At 49.2% G+C, this 14,742-nt stretch overlaps 2 protein-coding genes across 5 annotated transcripts in view; one reads left to right on the top strand and one right to left on the bottom strand.

Moving 5' to 3' along the window:
- Window positions 1-6,541, bottom strand: part of LOC144137758 (BTB/POZ domain-containing protein KCTD5-like) — a 42,685-nt gene extending 36,144 nt beyond the window's left edge. For 2 of the 4 annotated variants that reach the window (XR_013315729.1, XM_077669703.1), the window contains exon 1: window positions 6,284-6,540. Coding sequence is in view for 3 of the 4 variants with exons in the window: in XM_077669703.1 (XP_077525829.1) it covers window positions 6,284-6,502 (219 nt within the window). In the remaining variant the exon portion in view is untranslated. Of the gene's footprint in view, window positions 1-6,283 lie in introns of all 4 variants that reach the window. The other 2 variants (XM_077669702.1, XM_077669704.1) reach the window with 2 other exon arrangements.
- A 380-nt stretch (window positions 6,542-6,921) lies between these two features.
- LOC144137759 (ATP synthase subunit d, mitochondrial-like) lies at window positions 6,922-13,543 on the top strand. Its single transcript, XM_077669706.1, has 5 exons — window positions 6,922-7,082; window positions 7,265-7,361; window positions 8,720-8,791; window positions 10,715-10,777; window positions 13,299-13,543. The coding sequence occupies exons 1-5, from the start codon at window positions 6,961-6,963 to the stop codon at window positions 13,467-13,469; spliced, it is 525 nt and encodes a 174-aa protein (XP_077525832.1). The 5' UTR covers window positions 6,922-6,960; the 3' UTR covers window positions 13,470-13,543.
- The last annotated feature ends 1,199 nt before the right edge of the window (window positions 13,544-14,742 follow it).

Genomic DNA, 14,742 nt, shown 5'->3' with positions numbered 1-14,742 from the left:
GTGTGTGGCCGATTCAAAGTCTGCATAAGGCCACTTCTATTGATCTAGCATGTTTCTCAGAAGGAGGTTATTCAATTTTAAGTTTAATGACATGTAATTTGTTGCTTATTTCTTTATCCCACTGTTGTTGCCAGTGCTCTCGCAGCTTCCTCCTCACATAAGGTTTGAGGTCTTGATATGGAACTAGCTTAAAGGGGTCCTGAAATACCTTCCGCCGATGCGTGGGTGTACATGTAACCAAATAAAGCAATGTATTAGCAATCTCCTCCCGCAAGAATTTTGTTAAAGCGATGAGTATTAGCTGAGAAATCGTAAATCAAAAACCGCGCATTATCGTCGCGCCGCGTTTCCTCTTCCTTTCAACTTACTCTCCGCTGTTGACGGCGAGCGAGCCTTCCCTCCCATGATGCTGCGCTCTTCGGCGGTGACGTACTTCCGCTATTGCGCTGCTCACACTGCCGTCTGCTACGGGCAAGCTTTGTTGACACCATGAATCCCGCACTCCGCTCAAGGCTGGAAAAGCGAACGAAAAATCTGGCCGCATGTGTGCGGCGGCCTGGGCTTGCCCTTTCGCGGTGTAAGTTGCGGCAGAACTTTGCTATCGGCGGCACGTGACTTTTTATCGGCGGCGAACTCGCAGCCGCACGGGGAGGATCGTGCGCTCGCTCCCTTGGATGCACAGCGCACTGTTTATCCAAAAAGCGCCGTATCAGATGTGGCCCCGCTGGTGCCGGGTCTTATTTTGTGGCAGTGGTAATTCCTGCCGGCGGCATGTGAAAAAGACATTTTAAACCGATACAGAACCCGTGTGCACAAAACGCCAGTTCAGCTTGGGGCGAAACGTGGTCGAGAGCGGCAACGTTGGCAAAACATGCTCCGCCGCGGCTCTGAGCTTTCTAGCGCTGGAGCGAGCACGATTTCTTTGACAATATCAAGCATCGGTTGCCCTGGCAACAAGGCACAAACCGCTCTAGAAGTCAGTTACGGTTGCGTGATCCCGGTTCAGCTTGGGGCCCCACCTCGCGGCATACGGGCACTGCAGGCATACTACTCACTCCCATTTGGAAGTGCGAGATGCGTTTGGCATTATAGGAGGCGATGGTGTGTGTGTTGTGGACGCCTTTGTTTCGCGATGAAATGCGACGTTGTGCTTCTGCGGGTGGATAGTGCTTCCCATGGTCTGGATCATCTTTCTCGAGCGGTGTACGACTCAACCTCGCATGGGGTATGTGCAGTGTGCGTGGCTAAAAGCCATTTCGGCTTGTACGCCAGAGTTAGTGACTTGCTGTTTGTCCCCGCAAACCACGCGCGAGGTGAGTGCCGAATTTACGAGGGGCAGGAGGAGGCAACCCATCGTCTGTCAATCGCGGTTCGGACTTGCAACGCATGTGGTGACGTTGTGTTCGTTCGAAACGCATCTCTGGATTGTTTGGAAGTTAAATAAAATGTATGCGTCAAACCCGGGCATTCGGCTCAGGGTGTTCTCTGCGATTGCAAAAAAGAAGTGCCACGGGGCTTCAACGCTTTCTTTATGGAACGTACTCAAGTAAGAGAATATTCATGTCGTGTTATGGCCCTGTTGCATTCAATACAAACGGTTAAGCGTTTGTTTACACTTGTCTCGTTTGTCGTAAAATGTCCAAGCACTCCGCTGGCAGATCAGCCGGCGAGCCGACGCTGAGCAGATGACTCATCTCTTTGCCGGAAGTGCGTGAAAAAGCCGCCCAATAGCAGGATGTCTAGCTCATGACGAACATCTGGGAATCGATGACGTAGACATGTGAAGATGGCAGCGTCCAAAAACACGAAGGGAAGGGTGAGAAAAAAGCGACAAACTTTGCAACAAAAGTGTGAGCTTTCCTCTGCGCGTAAAAGAGTAATACTTGGCACAGATGATGTTGATGACCCAATCTAACGATTGCGCTAGTCAATTTAGTGTGCTCAAAACGCCTTTCAGGGCCCCTTTAATATCTATGCTCTCACGAAGGGCAGCAGCTGCAGCACTTTGGACAGCGGCTTCATTTCCAGCAATGCCACAGTGGCCCGGAACCCAGCACACTGTGACAGCAAGCTTGAGACTATAAGCCGAGTACAGAGCTCTTAGAACAGCATTAAAAGTTGGGTTTTTACTAGCCTTCAGAGATGAAAGCTTTGTAACAACCCTCAGCCAAACTCTCAGCCACATTCCGTAATAGCTGCAAATAAACCGCATACACTAATAATACTAGCATTAGTCTTGAAGAGCAAAAATACATTTGCCACGGTGGCACAGTAGCTAAGGCATTGTGCTACTGAGCCCAAGGACAAAGTTCGATCTCAGCCAGTGGCTGCTTTTCAGATGAAGGCGAAAAGCGAAAAAACCCATGTACCGAGGTTTTGGCACACATTAAAGCTGCCCAGGTGGCCAAGGGTAACCCGGAGCCCTCCACAACCACGCTCCTCAAAAAACAGGTGTAGATTCTCTGTGTTAAGCCTCATAATCTGAACGGGGCCTTTCCCTTGTGCTGCAATTCTGGTGGGCAGGCACATTTTCCTTGGCAGAATCGCTCCACCTTAGGGGCTTCCCTTAGTTTACTTAGCCATGCTGTTGCACGCGGAATTCAGCTAGCTTCAGCACCCCACAATCCAATCACCAAGGATCCGTCGCTACGCACTGGCTATTTCAAGTTGGCTCCACTGTAAAAGAAACCCGACAAAGCCTAGACGGGATTGCCTCACAGATAACTGCTGCATAAACATTGCAACTGCCGAGCTTTTAAGGTTCAACCGGCAACTTTATACATTGGGAACACACATCCAAACATGCCAGTAACAATCATGGCTATGAAATATGCAAGGTAAGAGAAGGCCGATAAAAATTCTGGCACGATGCTGAACCACCACCAAGCTCTAGTTACTGCCAAACACAGTTGTTTTAGTTCAGCTGCTTTGCAATCATTTTCAGCCTACGGTAAGTTGCACTCCCCCTTCTGAACACTTAATCTCTTCTTGGCAATTTTAGTTGTCTTCTTACTCAAACATGCTTCACAGGCTGCATACTGCGATTCAATTCCTCTAGCATCAGTCATAATAAATTTTACCTCTAACTCTGAAGCCTGTTCTAAATGGTGAGCTTTTCGTCTGCGAATTCACTGGAACGAACATTCGCACTTGCAAAGTTCACAATGCCTGGAAATGTCGCCTACATGGCCTGCGAACTTCGCGATTTTCGCATTTCATATGCACATTGTTTGCAGACCGAATGAAGTCTGCCACGAGCAAAGCTGGTTGTGATTTTAAAAAATAGGCTTTCTTTTACTTTCTGGGCAAATTGTTTCAGACTGTTGTGCAGTAAATATGAGTTTATTTGCGGTTTCGCACAACAATCGCCAATTATTTATTAATATACGCCCACATAGCAGAGAAGACAAACACAGCAAGCAACCCTGGGTTCACTTGTTGTGCATGCCATAGTTTCATACTAATATTAGTATCAAACTATTGTGCATGCCCAGCACACCTCGGTATACCCCGGACAGCGCTTCTTAAGTTCTTCCACATTTGGGTTCTACCGTATTCCACAGATAGGGCCTTTTTGCCACTTCACCGATTAAGCATTCGCTGAAAACGGCACGCGACACCGTGTTGTGCAGGCACATGCATTTGTTTTGATGCGCCCTCACTTATACAAGCAACGCCACCTGGTTGCCAAGCTGCAGATGGTGATGCCACACCGTTCACCTAGCTGTGCTCCCACTGGCCACAGGTCACGCCCCTCTACACTGCAAGAGCTGCGTTCACAAGGGATGCTTGATCATTCCAAATATTTGGCACTTTGCGGCCACAACAAATAAAGGTAGTTTTGCCGCACGAGCGGCGCTACATCTGCAAATTCTCAATGTGTGTTGTCATGAGTAACTTCACCCTAGAAAAAGAGAATAGGCTACACAAAACGGTCTGCTTGTCCGTGTTTCCTTCCCGGTTCTTGTTTGTTTTTGCGCAATCATAACCATGAACTGCCTACAGGCCAAGTTTGAGTGCTACCTAGTGGGAAATCAAAGTATTCCAGGAAACAACATGACACATCAGTGCCCAACTAAGAAGGAAAGCTAAACCAATCAAAGATGCAAGCACTTCCCTGAGAAGTTTGGATGGTCAGCATGGCAGTTTCGTTAGAAGCTGCTGCAAGAGACTCACAAAAACATGCAACAGCTATGGCAATCTTCGTCAACCTATCAGTGAGCAAACATGCACTATGCTGTTAGTCAAATCCTAGCCATTTATGCAATTACGGATCTCCCTTTCTGACTACCCACATCATAATGTAACCCAGCCACACCGGTTAACCTGCACTTCTTTCTTTTTGTACGCCCGCCAAAGTTGGGCACATTACCCAGACGGGCTTCAAAGGAGTGTCTAGCTTGCCGACCAGAAAGTCTGAAGAGTGTAGAGTTGAATCCATGCAGAGCAAAAACTGCTACATACTTCTGATCAGAAAACTCTGCCACTGTAGTCTTCGACGTCATTTTTTTACCCAATCGGCAGAACCATTCACTACACCACGACTAACGTGGCCATCGGCAAAATTACATTTCATAATTCTTAATTATAATAAGTAATGAATAATTTATAGTGACCAGTGAGCGGAAGAGTGGCCGGTTGCATAAAAATCACGACAGACTGCTCTCACGATGAGTGGTGAGGAGGGCGGGAAGCAGTGGATTGGAGTTCCGTCTGGACGGAGCTAGAGTTACAGCCTATCACTTTTAATCATAAGGAGTGATTTTTATTTCACAGTGACTCTGGCTAGCCAGTGAGCAGAAGCAGTTTTGGCCGGTTGGGTAAAAATCTCGGCACACTGCAAGTTGTGATGAGGTTGGTGTTACCTCTGGACGCAACTTCAGTGATGAGTGTGGGAGGGAACGAGGCAGTACACAGAGCCGCTCGAGAGCTTACCTTCCGAGCGGGTCTGAGCCTTGATCCCTTACAGGGAGCCCTGTCAGCTAGAGATCGGCTCCTTTCCTTTCATGAGGTTACGTCTAATTACCGCCTCTCCCGCCGTCTACTGCCCCCTGCACACCCGGCGCTGTCTCACGCTAAAGAACGCCCATGGCGCTTAGTGCAGACGTACACCCTTCCTTGCCTGTCCCGCCTGCACCGCAAGTACTCCTCACCCCACTGCCCCGCTTGTGGGGTGGTCCAAACCATCGATCACCTCCTCTGGAAATGCCCCCACATCGAGATGGTGAGCACTGGGCGAGGGCTTTGTGCAGCTCGGATTCGGCGGTGCAAGAAGCCATCGTCGCTCGGACTGCTAAAGTCAGCAGGGATCTTCCTCTCTCAGTCACCACCCCTCCCCCGAATTAGCCCTTGCGGCAATAAAAGTTTTGTCTCTCTCTCTGTGTGACAGTCGCCCTTCCCTCTGGCCGGCCCTCGTACACACTTCCCACTTTGGGTACGCACTAGACGGAACGCTAGACACGGCCATCTCTGAAAGGTCACAGTCTAATCAGCTCTGTGGCCCCAGAGGCATACCGTTTCGGGTGAATTACGTAAGCACACGATCTAGCAGTCCCCATAAGAAGGCCGTTCGCGACAACCGAACACGGGCCAAGTGCCTAGTACAGTGCCCTTTTTTTCAACGGTTCCGCGCGACGTTGGTCAAGAGAAACCTAAGCAGTTGACTGCTTGATGAAGACGCACGTTACTGAAGTCGTGTATTCCGGCGCTGCATTCAGGCCACGCACTTCGAAGAACCTACTCGTTTGCCAGCAGAAAAGCGACCGCTCAAAGAGAACATGTATTGTAGCGGCGCAGTTCCACCTTCGTACGACCAGCATTAAAGAAGAAACAGAACACACCCCGGTGCTTCCGTGCGCCAAACACGGCGCCCGATCATTCCGCACGTAGAACGGCCGGCGAAGGAAGTTTTGTTTCCGGGCACGTCCGGCGCAAAACAAAAGAAAAAAAATGTATCCCGCAGAATATACAAGCTAGGAGGAGGGGCACATCCAGTAGGCTTTTTCAAGCGTTCCTCTTCGACTGGAACCACCGGGGAAGGCTCAATCAACACCGCGAAATCGGTCCATCCAGCTTTGCGCCACTGACATGAGGAGGGGCGCGTTTGCGATTGCGTTACAAAAAAAAAAAGCCGGCCAAGAAAAATCGAAAGGCTAGCCCCAATGGCCAAACTGCGACGCACATTAATCGGTGAAATCAGGAAGTGCTGCGGCTAGCGGGTTTCGGCGCGAAACGCGCTGAAAGGAGCAGAAAAGAGACGTCGGCGGGGCAGTGCGGAACGCACCTTGTCAGAGTCGAGTTCGGGGTCCTCTTGGCAGAGCCGGTACAGGAATGACTTGGGGTCGCGGCACAGGGTCGTACGCGTCGTTAAAAAGCACGTCCCGCCGACGTTCAGCTTGACCCATTGCGTGTTCCTAGGCTGCTTAGGTGAGGTCGCTTTGGCGTTTCCAACCGACGGCTCCTCGGTGCCGTCGGCCGTCGAGTTGATGTCCCTGCCCGCCATCTTGAGAGACAAACCCCGACGGCCGGTTCCAAGTGGGGGCATCAGGTGGCGCCATGGGTGGCGCAACCAGCGTAAACGCAACCTTACGTACTGTTTCACGGTTTACGCCGTTTTGTGTTTGCTAATTTTTTTGCTAAGGTCACAATAATTTCGCACATTGACCAGAATAGGCTTCAACGTTTTTACACGAATAGAAAAACATGTAGTACCTTTGCATGAAATTGTAAAAGGCGGGTGCGGTGGTTCGGTGGTTTCGGTTTTCTTTCAACAAATTTTATTTATTAAAGATTGTTCTTAATTTAAAAACTTAAAACTAGCAGTTACAGAAAAAATTTTAAGTTAGAAATAATTGACCGTGTTATTTTGAAAAAAAAAATTTTTAAAAGGTGTTAGTGCAGTTTGCTGGCAAGTTTGCCAGGTTAGAGAGTAGATCAGCCGGTCACCTTTCCTGGGAGAAGATGGCAGCGCGGAGGATCGCGAAGTCTGCTGTAGATTGGGCCGCTTTTGCGGAGCGCGTGCCCGCTGAACAAAAACAGTTTTTTCAAGCCCTGAAAGCGCGGTCTGATGGCTACGTTCGCAGGTATGTAGGTCTACATCTTCCCTTTTCAGGCAAAACTGCCTTTGCCGGCACTTGGGGCCGTGTCCGTCCCTAACCATGGGGTCAAAGCCGGCACGTCTCTCCTGTGGGGCTTGTCTTCCTCACCGTACGCACCGAGCTGGAAAACAAATACTTGCCCTAAGGGTTCAAACTCCTTTTTGCAGGGTACTAAGCCTTCCCGAGAACCCGCCTCCAATCGACTTTTCCATGTACCGAACCCGTATCGGAAACCCTGCCCTCGTTGAGCAGTTTGAAAAGCAGGTAAGTACTCTAGAGTCAGTTTTCTGCGTTTACGATCACCCGGAAGTAGAAATTTCGGATAGTTACAAGGAAGCATTTGAACCAGCTACCAAAGGGGCCAATGCCACCTCGTAATGGTCGGTGAGCGTTCGTGGTTGATGCCTGAACTCGATCGGGTCCGTCGGTGAGTATCTTCTCTGCCTGTATCTGATACAAAGTGACGGGCGAGGTTATGCGCGGCTTGTACAGTACGCGCGCAATGAGGTCCCTCGGCGTCGAGGTGTTGTGGGAGCTCGCAAATTCAGGGTCGTCGCTGAGGAGCACGGGCTTCAACCATTGATCTGGAAAACATGCGAAAAGCTGTCCGAGATCTACTCGACTTCCGTAATTATTTGATGAAGGAGGAGTTTAACGAGATTTATTCTTGTTTTCAATTTCCTAGTTTCGTGGTGGGTTCTGCTGCTGAGCCCAAGGACGCGGGTTCGATTCCCGGTCGGGGCGACCGCTTTTCTGATGGAGGCGAAAAGCGAAAACGCCCGTGGGTTCGCGATTTCGGTGCACGTTAAAGAGCCCCCATTCCCCCCCTCCTCCAGGTGGGCAAAATTAAGCCGGAGCCTTCCACTACGGCGTGCCTAATCGCCTGTGTAGCTGCGGCGCATTAAACCCCATGATCAATCGTCGGTTTTGTAGTGGGGGCCAGTGTGTTGATGCAGTTAACTTGCACCCCTGCTAATTGGAGTCTCAAATGCCTTTGGTCTGAATGCCCGCCACGGATGGCGTCCGAAACTCGCAAATGCGTTCAAGATCTAAATGTTCTCACCCTTATCCCGGTCCTTTCGCACAGTTAGTATCAAAAGATAATGAGCCAGCTTAAAATTTTTTTTAAATGGCGCATCATGCAATTGTTTTTTCTTAAACTTAAAATACTGTTCCATACTTGACTGGTGTTATACTCTTTATCCCAGCAAGTGGAGAGCAGATGCTTTAAAAGTGATTCGCAATTTACAAAAAAAAAAAAAAAAACGCTGTGTAATTGCATTCAGAACTAATCAGGAATTTGTGTAGGGATGTTTTTATTGTGACAAGTTACCTATGAGGCAAATGTAGTGGTACTGCATGAAAACTGAACTTGACGGCAACAGTGCTACTGCAGAGTAGCGAGTAAATGTTAAAACTTTCAACTGACATGGAAATAGTAGTGGAGTCCAAGCGATATTTGGAGCCCCTAATGACGTTCCGTTTGAATGCGTTTTAAAATGCCAGTGGCGCACGGGTATAGACCGTCATGCTAGTGCATTATTTTGAACTCGTGTGGTCTACATAGCTTCTTTGGTGCTAATTACTGGTGCTTCCGTTTTTTTTTTTTTTTTTTTTTTCAGTACAAGGCCTTCTCTGTGCCCTTCCCTAAGGAACACCTAACACCAAAAATCGATGCGGAGGAACGAGCTGCGGTGAGCTTGTTTGGATTCTTTCGTTTCATTGCGATCGTGTCAATCTGTGAGATGCACCCGAAAGCCATTTTAATTTTTCCTGTACAAATGCAAATTCACTGTACAAACGGAACAACATCACAAAAAAATACAAAGATGCAGGCCTGCTTTGACTCAAGTGCAGGCATTTTTAGATCTACTTTAGAATCATTGCGAAACTGTGTTCTTATTGATATGTTTAGGACGTAAATTTTGCCTAACACATTGTAGAGCTAGTTGATTTTTAGTTACGTAAATGTGAAAGCACATAAGAAAGGAAAAAATAGGTTCTTGGCTCAGCACAAGATATACTGAAAAGGGCACGTTAGAGCCTGGTGACAATATAAAATGCCAATGAAGCGGGACAGCAAGAGAGGGAGAAAACATTTATTGCCAAGTCACCGGCCTATGTCCAGGTCAGCTAAACGATTGATCCTGGGGCATCACTGTCTTCACAGTAGTCTAGAATGTTCTTGGAGATCTTCTGGTTACGAAGGCAGCGAGCCTCCTGGGCGGCCCGAACGTCTGTTCCGGGTGGGGGAGCCAGCCAAGTGTCGCATGAGGTGATGCGGGAGAGGGAGGGAGGAAGAGTGTGGGGTAGAGGGGTACGCACCACGAGAAGGGCAGGTTGGGGGGACCGGAGCACTTGCGTATGCGATGGGAGGGAGCAGGTATGAGCCTGGCGGAGAGTGAGGCGCGGGTCTGGAGAAGGGTAGACTTGGCGGGCAAGGCAATAGGAGAGGAAAGTGAATTTATGGGTCGCGCGATCGTGAGGATGAGTGGAAAGAGGGTGGTATGAGGTTGACCAGAGCATAGATGGACCCGGGGAAAGCGCGTTTACTCTTGCGTTGCCGTCCATGTTAGCATGGCCAGGTACTCGTACCAAGACAAAGAGGTGAGAAGGATGTCTGTTGAGAGTGTCAGTCACTAACTGGTTAGAAGAAAAGGGGTTGACGGCATAGCGTGAAAAATTTAGGATGGCGGATTGCGAATCTGTGAAGATGTGAGTGGGGTGTTTGGTGGAGCAAGAGGAACATGGCGCTGATTTAGAACTGACCTTGTACTACCACCCCACTCACACTTCTATGCTCCATGCTAGCGAACAACGCGCAGAGTGAATGGATGGGCAGTTTTACACATCATTATTGTTTTATAGCCTCTGCAAGAAGTCAAGTTTCCTTCTTACGGAAGTTTGCGAGGGTATGCTAGGGTAGTTGCAGGGAATTTTCGAAACCTAGCACCCACAACTTGATCCATGTTTTGGCATGTTTGAAACAACTGGCATGCTTGTACCGCGAGTGTCCTGCAGTCATAAACCACAGGGGTACCGTTCGGATAATTCAAGCGGCGGTGTCCTGCTGTCTTGCCTTGTCAACATGCACTGTAAGATGATGCTGCGCTCTTCTTGAAATGTTTAAATGCGAGATTGTGCAGTAATTATTGCAACTCCATTTTGAAGTGTGTTGTTATGCACATTTGAGCCCCTATTCAGAAGATTTTGTCACGACTGCAGATCTGCTTACAAGGATTTCTCAGCTTTTGCGTCAATTGTCGTATTCAATTAATGCACTTCTGCTTTGCTTTCAGGGTCATTTTAACATAACAGTTGTTGGGCGAGTTGGCTTATGGTTATAAAACAGTAATCCTGTCGAGTCTCTTCATCGTTCTTGTCGTAACTGCACTAAGCCTTGTTGACGAACTGCAAACAACAGTCAGCTTGGTGCCAAATTTCACTAAATGACAAAGGGTACAAGGCCTAGGGGTGCTAAGCAGCTGTTGTGGCGAACAGAGTAATGGAAGCAGAGCAGGCACGTAGTTATACTCGGGCGAGATGTGCTCCTCTGTGTTGCTGTGGGTGCAGCTGGGGCAAGCCTTGCCTCATGCTTCCTTTTCTCTTTTTTGCAGAAAGAGGAAGTCGAGGGCTTCATACTGGAGTCAAAGGAACGTGTCGAAGGGCACAAGAAAGAGGTGACACTGGGCGCTTGCTAATCTTTCTTTCAGCGCTGTTGGCTGACACCGTGCCGCTGTTTTGCGCATGTCTGTTGAAGGCACGCCTCCTTGGACGAGCCCAAATGGCTGCAGGGAGCCTAATGCCATTCAGACGTGTCGTATGTCCGTGCACCACTTGTGCTAGAAATCAGGAGAGGGCATTCGTCGCGATTGTTTCGAAACGAGAACCGTTAAGTTGCTTTGTCCTGGTTATCACTGAAACGCTGGCCGATCCTCCTTCGGAATATCCCCTTCACTTGCGTTTGTGTATGCAAACAACTAATTTATAACTTTAAAGAAGTGGTCCTTGGGTGTTTCTTGACAAAGTCATGTCATTCTCATTGATGTTTGCGTTTAATGTGCACCACGCCAAGGCCCGGTGTTGTTCCTGTACTCCACAAAGAAGTGCTCAAACTCAGTGCCCACCTTTCAGTTCTTGGGCCACTTAGTTCTCGACGTCATGTGTAGCCCCTTTCATGACTGCGTTCACACAATCGGGCAGCCCGGTGAAACTCTGTTTTGGTCTCAACGGCACTGCTCATGAGTGCTTGCTTGCGTGTTGAACAGTATCCCAGCCAAGGGTGAGAGTGTAGGCTGTAGCTGGCCAGGAACGACTGATAGCAACGAGCGCAAGGCACGGCATGAGGGACGAGTGGGGTGGCAGCTCGTAAGCTTCCGTTCGTACGCCTAGCAGCGTGGGTGTTGGCCTTGTCGGTGCGTATGCATTGAGCGTGTCCATTGATGCCATAATTTGAAACACCAGCTTTCATTTAATTTTTTTGCAGTATTTTTACTGCTGCTTTAGTTACTACTCTTCCATTTCATCTTGTTATTTTATTGCCTTTGTATTTTGCCAGGCTGCAGCTTGCACTTGACATGTGTGCTGCAATGATTTCTTCTTCTGGGGTGGTGGAATTTGATTCTTGTTGCTAGGTGACCGTTTCGACTTCTAATTAGACTCCCCTCTAAGGCAGTGCAGGCCAAACTGGAGACTCCTATCCAGGGAGCTGTTTTATTTTAAGGGGAGACGTGGGTCTGAGAATTCTGAAATTCGGGGAAATAGTCCTTTTTTTTTTTTTTTTAACAGCCATTTTCGGTAAGTAGAGCTATTTTTCTTCTGGCCAGCCAAATATTCAAATCCAGCAGTGCGCATTTTAGTAATAATATCAATTGATAGCACCGACAACCACTAAAATCGACCAAGATTAGACGCCACAGTAGCATTTCTTCGACGACTTGTTGCTCGTGTTCTACATGCACTATGACGTCCATCTTGCTATCATTTGAAAGTGCGTCTTTTCGTTTTCAATTCCCCATCAGAACCGCTTCATTTCGTCCATTGGTTACGAGTAAAGCTTGGGTAGACAAAAATTGGCTGGCGATTACGATACTCCCTAATGCAGTATTTGGGCGCAGCAGCAGTGCCCTGAGGCAGCACTCACTCACTCGTGGGTTCTCTCGATGGCAGCAATGATGAGCCTATGTGTCGGCAGCGCGAAGTGCGTCTCGGGAAGGGACCGCAGCCCGCATCTTAGGCAGGGAACGCACACCTTCGTCACGCATTTGCCAGTGTTGCGCAGAGACGAGCGTCTCGTGCAAGCAGAGCGTACTGCCCCCCCCCCCCGCACCCTGCCCCACCGTACTTTTTCGGAGACGAGTCTTGCTACGCCGCCACGGCGAACCACCCTCCCCTCACAATTTTGCGACACTCTCCTTCTTTGCTTTCTTTCACTGTTCGGTCTTGCCATCGTTCACTTGGTTACGACGGTGACGCGGCTCAGCCCTGAGACGGGCGCCAAAGGGCTGCACCCTAAAAGACTGAAGACGCCAACCTATTGGGTACTCGCTGCATGTGACCGCTGGGCGTCGTGGGTCGTCTGCTCAGCACTCCCTTCACGAGGACCGGCAAAAGCCCTGCTCGACGTAAAAATTAAGAAAACATGTCTATCGATAACCAAGAGGAAGAACAAGCAGTATTCGAAAGCGCTTGAAATACGTTTTTCTGCGTGTGTGGCGGCAACATATCGCGAAAACAGCGCCGGGATGAAGGTAGGCTTGTGCTCCCGCGGGCTGCCGAGACAGTTGTGTTAGTGATATGCTTTGCGCCTTTGTCACTGCGCCTGCTGTTCTATTGAGCTCCAGTTAAAAGGAATCACCTGTTTGTTCCATGTCATGTCGAGGTTGAGGGCTTGGTTCAGTGTGCTGAAGTCCTGGGTTCGAACCGCAGCACGTCAGCTTTCTGATTTTTCTTTATTGGAACGTTTTTCTACATTCAGTTTCTTTTGTTGTGTGTTAATAATGATGATACGGTATGTTTTAGGTCTGTCTAAGGCTCAGCGTGCAGCCTGTGACAACGTTTGATTGACAGTCTCCTTCATGCGATAGGGCGCTGTGCCGCAAAGTGTCTGGAAACGCGCGTTCAGGAACAGGGTGTTGGTGCCCAAGGAGAGGGTGTGCGTGCAGCCCTCCCCCCTCACGCTTCCTCCCTTCTTTCTGCCAGCTGGCCCGCTTTGAGGCGATGATCCCGGCCCTGCACATGACCATGGAGGACTACTACGAGTACTTCCCCGAGCAGAAGATCGATGTGGACAACCCCACGTTCTGGCCACACGATGGCAGCTGCGACGTGGACGACAGCCACGAGTACAGGGACGACGAGGACGACCATTAGGGCCTCCCCGTGGGGCGCTTGCGATTCCTCTGCGGAGAGTAGCAGGTTACAATAAAGGGCTCACCTTAGTTGCACACCCGTAGTGGGGTCCTTGTTGCACTTCTGGGGAGGTTTAGCTCATGCTTCCTCGCCGCTTACCTCGGGGAACAGCCTGAAGGGGTTGTCACCGAAAAGACAGGACGAGGTGCTGAACGGCAGCTGTTTTTTTTTTTAATTCGGAGAAGAATGCACACACATGCCCTGACCCATCCGATAGGACGGCTAACAAAGCCATACATAGACATATCTTTTCGCTCTCTGCTTGCTGTACATGTTGGTCGAGATATTCTATTTCTTTTTTGGAGAGCACAACCGAAGGCATACTGATAAAATTGCCAAAATTAAGACGGTCATTTTGAGTGCCCCAATCACTTCCCGTGTATTCTTGTCCTTTTCCTTCGAAATTACTGCGCACTCTCCAAACAGCAGAGCACAAGCACAATTTTTACAGTGCAAAGCTAAGTGTCCCGAAACAACAGCCGGCATTTTGTTCCGTCTCTTCTTGAGTGTTCGTCTACATGCACTATCCACATGCACTACATCCAGATGGTGTGGCTCGTGTAATCATGCTCAATGAAATCGTGTGGCTTCTTCATTTATTATAACTGTCATCTTACACGCTCGTCACCTTGACCACATTGTGTGTTCTAAAATGACTCCTGATGTGACGTGATAGCGCATTCCTGCCTCAATTATTTCCACAGCCAGCATTCTACCCTTAGTTTTCATAACAGCGCTAGGACAGGAGGCGACACGAGACAGCACCCAGTCCCGCATCTCCTCCTATGTGTCCTATCCTAGCACTCTTGCCAAAACTAAGTATGTACCAACAAGCCCGTAGTAACACCGTTTTTCAGCATTTCTACCCACACGTCGCAATCGTACTGATTCCCATCAACAGGAGTGCAATGCTGAAAGGCGGTGTGAAGTGCGGTGACTATGGCATCAACGTCGCAAGTAATGCGTCGTACAAATCTCCACGGGACCGCCCAGCAGGAGAAGAACCACCGTCGCGAAGAATGGGCTACTGAACTGGTAGCCCACCGTGCCAGCCTTCCAGGGATGGCTGATCTAGATGCCCACACAGTCCACCTTCCCCCCACCCTTTCCTCAATAAAACTTACGATGATCAGACTACCTAGACAACAAACTGGTGGAGCCACGTGTACTGAGCACCTTGCTCTCTTCAGGGCACCCAAGTGTGCTTGCATGTCCCGAAGGCGAGAGCCTTGCA

Source organism: Haemaphysalis longicornis, unplaced genomic scaffold (assembly GCF_048455015.1).
Source record: "Haemaphysalis longicornis isolate Haplotype H1 unplaced genomic scaffold, Haemaphysalis longicornis Haplotype H1 scaffold_5, whole genome shotgun sequence".
Classification (NCBI taxonomy): Eukaryota; Metazoa; Arthropoda; class Arachnida; order Ixodida; family Ixodidae; genus Haemaphysalis; species Haemaphysalis longicornis.
The sequence above is the reverse complement of the archived record's forward strand: the minus strand, read 5'-3'. Positions and strand labels throughout refer to the sequence as shown.